Below are 9,731 nucleotides of genomic sequence, written 5' to 3'. Positions count from 1 at the left end.
TAGGCCGTCTTAAAGTTAGGCTCAGAAAAGTTGTTTTTTTTTTTTTTTTATGTTGTAGAACTGATTTTTTTAAAACCTAAAAAGAATATTTGATGAAAAACTTTGAAGCAGTTAATGAGATTCAGATTTTTTTAATATTTAAAAACTGGGGGGAATGAGACATAACCACCCTCTTTCTCCAGTTTTTAAATATTCAAAAATCTGTATCTCTCTCATTAACTGCTTCCAAGTTTTTTGTCAAATATACTTTGAGGCTTAGAAAGATTAGTTCTACAACATATCAACAGATTTATGTCCTTCAGTGCTTGGCTTTATTAAATAGAAATGCTACTTCCACATCAATAATTATATCTACCCTTGTCATATTTTCTTAAAACATAACATTCGTTTAAATATTTTTGTCTTGCCATATTATTGTATGTACATAAAATCAATATTTTCTTATTTATATGAGTAGCAATTATTTCAGTACTGTATTTTATTTTGTAGCTCTCTGTTTAGTACCTGAGTATATTTTTTCTTTAAAGTTTAAACTTACATAGGGGCCAATCACAATTGTAAACATAGTGTATTAAAAGTGTATTCGTTTTTGCTACCTCAACCCCTTTAAAAAGTGTACATTCATGGAAAATGTTGATTTTGCAATACTGTTCTCTATGGCCTTTTTTTCAATGGGTACATAGATACATAATTAGGTTTAAATAATCCATATTGGCATGTTATTAAATTTAGAAAACCGGTTTCAATCAATATTTTAAGCTTTTGTAAATTCCTTTCATTTAATTTTGTATTTAGTATCAGGCCCTTTCCCCCTTAGCATACTGTTTATACATTTGTTGATAATTATGAATGGTCCATACTGTGCAGGGTTATCCACCTTATGTTTTGAAATTTCTTTTTTGAGTCTTTCACATCTATTAAATTCGTGTAAAGTTAAATCTAATACTGTACTGTAATAATATATAAAAATATATAAAACTTTTTCTTTTATCTACACAACAAACATCATCGAGTCCTACCATCAAAAGCTAAAGCGGCACTGTCATGGAAACATGACATTATCCGAAAGCATTCGCCAAATTATGGAAATTAATTGTCTAAGAGATGACAAGCTAGACTATGAGAGGTTTCTCCAAGTTGTGTCGGCCAGACATATACATGGGGTCGACGGAGAATTGTCGAGGCGTTTGCAGACTATTGCAACGCCTTATGCAGCCGATCATATCATGCGGCATATTCATGCGGGAAAGCATATTAATTTCACTGTGGTTTCAATGGGCGAAAACAAGTACAAGGTCACTCATGATGATCACGAGTACAGCGTCAACATGAAGGCAGAATATGTCTCATGTACATGCAAATTTTATTCAACCATGAACTTACCATGTAGGTATATTTTTGGCTGTCCTGATGCCATTGATTTATTTGGACCAGACTGGATACCAGCAAGATGGAAAATAAACCAACACCAACTTAAAACAGCGTCTTGTCCAGAACAGGAAGATGTAATAATAAAAGTAGATAAAATGATGAGGAAGAAAGGAATGACAAGGAATGAGAAGTACAACGAAATGCACAGACTGCTGAGAACAATCTCGGATGATTGCGCTGACCAAGGTCACAAGGAATTCTGTCGCCGTTATGATGTTTTTGTAACACTTCAGAAAGCTTGGAGAGATGGCCAAGATGTATCTGTGTTAGTTGGATGCAGGCCCATTGACAATCAGGTTAGGTCACCATTCTTTTCTTTTCTGGTTTTCTTGGTTTTTATTTTAAGTTCATGTGAGGAGGGCGAAATAGTAATTAAATTTTGTTTCTTACTGTACAGTATTTAGCAAGTACAGTATTTGTGGCAAAAACATCCATACAGAAAAAAACGAAAAAAAGAATTTTCTGAGATTTCCATTTTTGGTTGCAGTGGGTTGACTAATTGGCCAAAAACTAAATTTTATTTTTATTCCAAATCATTAATCATGTGGCTGGTTTGCTTAACAAGGTATAAAAAAGTGATGCCTAAACATTAATATGTGTACAATTCACTATTTTTTAAATTTTATTTTTCATATTAGGGGAAACCTGTTCAGTAGGACATCTACTACTTTTTCCAGTAGTATAAATGACAACAATTACATTTGTAAAAACAAGCAACAAGCATAAAAAAATACATGAACATCAAACAATACATATAAATGGGTGGTGCGGTACAACTGCATTAGAATTTATACATTTATTATATAAATAATGTTTGCTTGGCAGACCAGTTTTAACAATATGCGGATTTTATTTGTAATTAAAAAATCAGCCAGACCCAGTTCCTCATAACAACGAAGATGGTGCTTCCGATACAGAACAGGTAATGAATTGGTCCATACAATTAGTGATTTGCATTGCAAACAAACCATCTTCTTTCAGTAAGTGCCTTTTAGTTTTTGGCTACATCATCTGTGGTATTAAAACTGGAAAAGTTAATCGAATTGAGGGTGGAAAAGAAACAGCTGGACTAGCTTGAATCTGTCAGTGTTAAATCTAGCAATATGATTGAGGGGAAAGGGAACGATATCCACAGATTCAGGTTCTATAACACCTCATTTTTACCTGTTAAAAAGAACACAGTGTCTATGTTTACGCCGATGTGTAGTGCTTTAAGATAGCCCGAGTTATGTTTTAAGGTTAGGGTAAAGACAAGCCGACCAATCAGCACGTTGGGATTTAGAATACATCGGCGTAAGCATAGCATCGGCCTAAAAAGAAAACTTGTTTTTATGAATGTTTATGCGCCTTATCAGTATGTTTGGCAGTACCATATGCAGTGCTCCAAAAACTACAAAGTACAATTCTTGTCAAGTACAGTTATACCTCTAGAGTAACCTTAACATTTATGTTAATTTATGTAAATTTATAAAGTTAATTTGTGTTACAGGTCGAAGATCATTTGGACCCAGTACCACTAAGCGATGAGGATGTCATATCTAATACAGAACAGGTAATAAATTGTTTTATATATTCTTATCTGTAGCCATATAAAAGGTCCAAGATCAATCGGATCCAGTGCCAGTGAGTGATGATGATGTCACCTCTGACCCAGGAAAGGTAGTGATTTGATTTATATTCTCTTAACATGTGGACTGGATATTTTTATGGTGATAAAATTACAATTTATTTTTTGTTACAGGTCCAAGATCTGTCGGACCTAGTACCACTAGGCGATGAAGATGTCATTTATAATACTCAACAGGTAAAGAATTGATTTACATATTCTAATACATGGCCATGTAAAAAGATTGCTAATTTATAGTTGCAGGTATAGCATAGCTGCACTAATCAAAAGATGATTAGAAAATATTAGGCCTAAATAATAAAACTTATACATTTATGTGGCATGTCTTATTTGGTTGCATTATTAGCAATTAAAAAAAAAATTTGCTATTCCACTCCAGTAAAATTCATCATATTTCAATTAATATGAATTTTTAAATTTATTGACATTTTTTTAGGTACAAGATCAGTCAAGCCCAGTACGACTGAGTGATGAAGATGTAATTTCTACAAAACAGGTAAATAATTGATTCATATACAGTACTCTAATATGCAGCTATATATTAAGATTAGAAATTTTCTACAAAACAATTTAAACTCATGGACATGGCATACCTACACTAATCAATTGATAATTAGAAAATAATACTTAATAAATATAGTATACTGTACATTTATGCAGGTTGGCTGCATCATTTGTAATATTGAAATTACAACTGCTTTTCAAGTAATGTTTTTATATATAAACCTATAAATTTATTTTCTGCCTGTTGTGTCCAGGTCCAAGGTCAGTCAGGACCAGTGCTTTTGTGTGATGATGTCCCCTCTGATACAGAACATTTACAGGTTAGTTCATGCAGTTCTTGATAACTACTACATAACTTTGGCAATAAAAAAGCTCAGTTTGGAAGAATAGCATTTGCTGTGTGTAAGAAAAAGTTTGTTGAAATATAACCATAGGTTTAAATTTTATATATTATTAGTAAATCTTCACTTTAAGCCTGGTCAGATTTCATTAAAAAGTTTTCTACCTATTGTTTCAGACCCAAGGCAATCTTGATGTCACTTCTAATGATGAACACATACCATTGAGCCATAACTTTTCGTCATCAAGTGTTGAAGAGCCTGGTTGTCATAGAAATACGCAACATAATAATGTCAAGCGGAAGAAGGTTTTGGATGAGTTACGTTCACGCTTAAAGTTGCAGTCTCATCACAAAGTTAGGGGACGGCCGAAATGTGGCAGGCAGCGTGTTATACACTATGCTGTAGTATAGGGCCTACCTATTTTAGGACTTTGTTTTTAAGATGCATGTTAGAAATAGTGTACTGTATAACTACAGTACTTTGTTATAGCTAATTTGTATACTGTATAATAATAGTATTAAGTGGTAGCAAGTTTTTTATCAATATTTATACCTTGCAATATAAACTCATGCCTTGCAATATTCTATTCATTAAACCACCAGTATTTATGCTTTGCAACATACTGTATTGTATAAAAACAAACATACCATATATAGTACTTGATTGTTTTATCCATTACACAATGAAGTACTGTATAATAATAGTATTAAGATTTTTAACAGTATTTATACAACTTGCAACATAAACTCGTACCTTGCAATAGTCTATCATTATTATGCTTTGCAACATACTGTATTGTATAAAAACAAACCTACCTTGATTGTTTTATTCATTACACAATGCAGTACAGTATTTGCATTGTATTTTTTTTTTTCATGCTCAGTTATAGATTACGTGGTATTGTATTAGCCAAATATTTTTATGCATGTTTCAAATAAACAATTTTATCAATATTTTAAACGAACGATCTCTTTCATTTATTAAATGCTTATTTTTTGCATATCTAAGTGATTGTTGTAGAACAGGGGTTTCCCATTATATCGCAATAGAAACCAAAATTGTACATTAAATAAATTTGCAGGCCCAGCTCACTTTTTAGTACTGTACCTCTGCATGTAATGCAATATGAACTCTTGTAATCACTTTTTTGTGTGTGTACACATTTCCAGGAAAAGTTTTCCGAAATTTTTTTCTGACAGTGACAAGCCTAATGGTACCCTTGGGATTAGTTTTCTAGTCATTCATCACTTTTTTCCACTGCACTCAATTCTTGGCAGACTGGCCTACCTTGCCTTTGTGGAAATATCAAGGTGTCATTAACATACTAGTCACACTAACATAAAAAAAAGGATTGTGTTTGCATAGTAAATAATAATTTTCAAATAAAACTGAATACAGTACAGTATTGTTATATTACATATTTTTATTCATTCATTTTTTTTCCTACACCAACATTTTCACCCATGTTTACTTCATGTTGTCTAGTAGGCCTATTAAATGGGCCGCCAATCGAGAACCCCTGCTGTGTAGAAGAATCATTGGTGAAATAAATGACTTGGGTCTTTTACCTTTTCAGTACAGTATTTGTGAACGCAAGCAAGACAACCACAAATTAAAAAAAGCCACCCATTGGGTAAATACAATACAATTATTGCAGCTCCCTATGATCCATCAGTGCTTTAATATATTATAATAGGCCTACTGTACATGTATCAATTAGCATAACTTCAATATACAGTAAATCTTAATTTCCAAAACTTTACTGCAGATATGTGTTCAGGTGGGCTGAGTGCAGCCTATTAAATATGCACATAAAATACGGTATGGTAATTTTGCATCAGTTTGGCACCCTCTCCTTCATATCTATGACAACCTCTGGTCAAACTCCCACAATGGTTGCTGCCTAGTAGGCAATGCGACACTTGTGAGATGATTTTGCTCTTCAACATAGATTTTAAAAATGATATTTTAATATTTTTATTCTGCTGGTCTGCCAACCAGTGTGACGAAGTGTCGTTGAGGCTTATGTTAGTGGGTTGTGATGAAAGACAGGAAGGAGTGAGATGCCAGTTGTTACAATTACTCAATCTATACACTGTATAGTAATTTACTCATCCATCAATCCCCAACGCAATTTCTTTCTCTTTTTTTTTTTTACTGCTGCTACTCAGTTATAATGCACATGGGTCAGGCCCAAGCCGAGACCTGTTTTAAGCTACATTCACACCGATTCCAAATTTGGTTCGTTTGGCTTACGAAATGAAAAAAAGAACATCGAATCAACGGTAAAGAATAGAGATGCGTACTAATAAGACGTGCATCGAAAACCGAATTCAGTGTGAATGTAGCTTTATTATTTCAACTTCTACGTTGATACTGGAACAGATTAGGGCTAGCCTATATATATAGGCCTGGCGCTATCTCCCAAAAATAGGGCCTACCTAGGGCCTAGATAGAGGCTTACATGTTGATTTACATGGGCCTAATCTAATTTAGTAATAATCGGGTCCAGACTAGGCCATAGACCGGAGGTCTGCTTTACAATTACGATGCCCTACAATTAACAAAGCCTAAGCTAGCACACAGTTTTAGTAACTGTTATGCCTAGGCCTAGGTAGAGCCCGGGGCCTAGGAAAGCCACTCTAGCCAGGCCGAGGCCTAGAGGATAGATTCTATTTCAGGCCTCTAGCTAGGGGCCTAGATAGTCACAAATCACCCTATTTTATTACTAGTTGGGCCTAGCTATCGCCAGTAATATGCTCTACCCAACTCCTAATCGTATTCCTATTAAATTAGTCTATTACAGACAGAATTTTCATCTACAACTTCTACCGTGGGAATAAAACTTTGTCGACAATTCGCACTTACCACGCTTAAAAATTTACCGTGCGAATTATAATAAGAACTTATTTGCACGATACCGTGCTAATAACCGTGTGAACAAGGAGTTATTGCCACGGTACCGTGGGAATAACCTCTTTCATTTTATTATCTATCTATATGTACAGTAAAATGCATCTGATGATTTTTTAAGCTGTGACCTCTCACTGTCTAGGTGAACATCATGTTTTTATTAAACATTGTATAAGATTTAGAGTCCACACCATTATGAACTTGGCTGAATTAAAACCGTTCACCTCTATTCTATGACATAAATAATGTCAAAACTGTGACATGCCAGACATAAATGCCCATCACTGATGATGATATAATTAATGCCAACCTGCGACTGACATAATTAATGTCAAAATATTGAATATTAAATATTAAATATTGATGATGACATAATGTAAGTAATGCCAACCTGTGACTGACATAATTAATGTCAAAATATTAAATCCCGACACAATGACATGCATTTTGATACTTGGAATATGTATTATACTATCTTATCTGAGATTAATCAGTGGCAATTCCAGTTTTTACAATTTTTTAAAATTTTAAAAATGTAAAAAAAATGTAATTTTTAGAAATTTTCGAATTTAAAAATTGTGGATAAAATATGCGATTTCCATCAATAATGAAAATGTTCTCACCTCAGCCACAACATGGTATCAGTGACGGCTCTAGGATATATTTTCTTGGGGGGTGGGGGGGCTAAGTTGTCCAACAGTGGGGACTTGAGCTCGTAGGCTCAAGCTGGGGGAAGGAATTGAAAGGGAGTTTCCCTCCCAAATGAGATTTTTTTTTTTTTCTTCATAAAAATCGGTCAGAGGGCAAAAGTGAATGTTTTATTTAACACTGAGGGCCGCACCCAAATTTTGGTGTTTCCAGTGAGCTTCCAAAAACCTCCAAGCACTGCTTTTGCATCACTTTATTCTCAGTTTTAATGCTACTTTTTACATTGTGATTGGCGGGCTGCAAACAAAGCGTTTTTAATTCACATGTCGCAGGCAGCAACAAAAAATCGCACATGTGATCCCTCTGCAGAATATAGTATTCCAAACAAAACATACATTTTGCCCACAAAATTTATTATATTATTTGGCCCTTCGAACTACTTAAGAACCCGGGCTATAGTAGTTTTAACCATGGACACATAAACATCTACAGTATGCTAAAAAGAAATGCAAAACTATATTAAACCCACATTGCAAACTAAATTTTACACTTTTTGGTAGCATATTTTCTATACATTTCTAAACATTGTTATGAATAAGTGACTGATTTGGCTTGTCTTTGCCACAAATAAAAAGAGTGTGGCATGAGTGTCAAATTAAAGGGGAAAGAACTTAACAACAAACTAAATTTGCAAAAAACTAAAGGTAACATTTATTGTTTTTCACTATCATGGTTAAAATATCATAAGGAGTAGGGAAGCTTAAAAGCAATTTTAATAAATGCAGACACGATTGACAAAAGCACTAATTTTTTTTTTTTTTTTTTGACTTAATAAATGTCTATGGATGGGGGTTCCCAAACATCAGACCACCCCATCAAAATTGCCAACACTATCTAGATTAAGTGTATTTAGTGTTAAAACCTATGATCAGTCATTAAACAATTTGTCAAGATTCTATGTTTAAACACATGTAATCTAACAATTCTTGTGCACTGTAAGGAAAAGTATAAATATTTGGCCCTTGCGATTGAATAAAAGTCTATTAATGAATTTCGTATGTACTTTTTGAATCTATTTGGTTACCATGTACATTATGAACAGCATTCTTTTCCGACATAAATCTCTATCGAAACCTTGTTTCACGATTTCTTTCCAATTTTGTGGAATAACGTTTATGATACTCATCAACCTTATTATTATAAGTATTATAATACTTATTTGATATGAAAAATGCTTGAAAACATTTTATTATTCCATCTGTATTATACAGATCACTGACAAGTCTAATATCATTTTTAAAAAGATATTCACCAAAAAGTGTTCTACCATTTATTTTAACAAATTTATAAATAATTGTTTTCACTTCCTTTATAACATTATTTGGAAGGGAAACACTTGATGGAAGATAGACAAAATTGGAAATGCCGTACAATTTTATTAATAAAATTTTTCTAGCCAGCGTCAAATTTCTGTTTCAGCTTTGTTTTAATTTTTAAATTTTTCTGCAAAATTTGCTTTTGCCTGTTGATCATAATTATGTGAAAAATATATATACCAAAAACATACCATGTGGAAATAACTTACATTACGTTATATTTTTAAAAGTAAGTGTAACTGATTTTCTTAGAATGATGGTGCCTTATTCGTAATTCTAATTTGAAAATCAAACTGACAAATTACAGAGCCCATACCCTGTTTTTGTCTTCTGCTGCACATACACAATATAGTACTGTAGGTATACAATTGGCCGTATACATATACGATATTTTCACAACTATTTTGTCAGCTATTATAATTAATATTAGCGGACCCCTGCGTGGACCCTCTGTTGGGGAATTTCCAGCAAGGCCATCAGGGAAAAATTAAATCTTGAACACTGCAAGTCAGTTTAGGTCTGCAAACTGTTGGCTGGTACCTCCGACAGGTGGTTAGTACCACCGACATAGAGGGCCTCTTAACTTACATGGTTTTCTATCAAATTATCCTTTTTAAATAAAGAATCCCTTTTAAATAAAGACTACCAAAATCAACACAATATTTCCCCGACGGGGTGGGTGGGGGAGTGGTGTGTTGCAAGGCTTCCCCCACGTTGGGAGGGGTGGGCTCTCGTCAGGAATTCCTGGTGCCGCCCCTGGTTCTATTTTAAATACGACTACTCTATTTACAGGTAGAGGTGTCTTTGCTACTGAATTTATAGAAAAGGGGGAATTTCTCACTATTTATAATGGTGAAATAATTTCAAAGGAAGAAGGAGAAAGAAGAGAGA

The 9,731-nt window shown here is 33.7% G+C and overlaps 1 protein-coding gene across 1 annotated transcript; it reads left to right on the top strand.

The window, feature by feature from the left end:
• Window positions 1-1,052: 1,052 nt before the first annotated feature.
• LOC117108549 lies at window positions 1,053-4,313 on the top strand. Its single transcript, XM_033250592.1, has 7 exons — window positions 1,053-1,727; window positions 2,303-2,353; window positions 2,921-2,983; window positions 3,173-3,235; window positions 3,495-3,554; window positions 3,817-3,882; window positions 4,080-4,313. Exons 1-7 carry the CDS (start codon window positions 1,053-1,055, stop codon window positions 4,311-4,313), a joined length of 1,212 nt encoding a protein of 403 aa, XP_033106483.1.
• The last annotated feature ends 5,418 nt before the right edge of the window (window positions 4,314-9,731 follow it).

The sequence above is a fragment of the Anneissia japonica genome, unplaced genomic scaffold (genome assembly GCF_011630105.1).
Source record: "Anneissia japonica isolate Jap-2015-1 unplaced genomic scaffold, ASM1163010v1 scaffold287727_len1644234_cov201, whole genome shotgun sequence".
NCBI classification, from domain to species: Eukaryota; Metazoa; Echinodermata; class Crinoidea; order Comatulida; family Comatulidae; genus Anneissia; species Anneissia japonica.
This window is presented reverse-complemented; position numbering and strand designations above follow the sequence as displayed.

Coding starts and splice junctions, on each gene's coding strand:
- LOC117108549 (XM_033250592.1), top strand. CDS start 1,053: ATGACATTATCCGAAAGCATTCGCCAAATTATGGAAATTAATTGTCTA. Junction 3,236..3,494: donor TCATTTATAATACTCAACAG/GTAAAGAATTGA, acceptor ACATTTTTTTAG/GTACAAGATCAGTCAAGCCC. Junction 3,883..4,079: donor CTGATACAGAACATTTACAG/GTTAGTTCATGC, acceptor CTATTGTTTCAG/ACCCAAGGCAATCTTGATGT.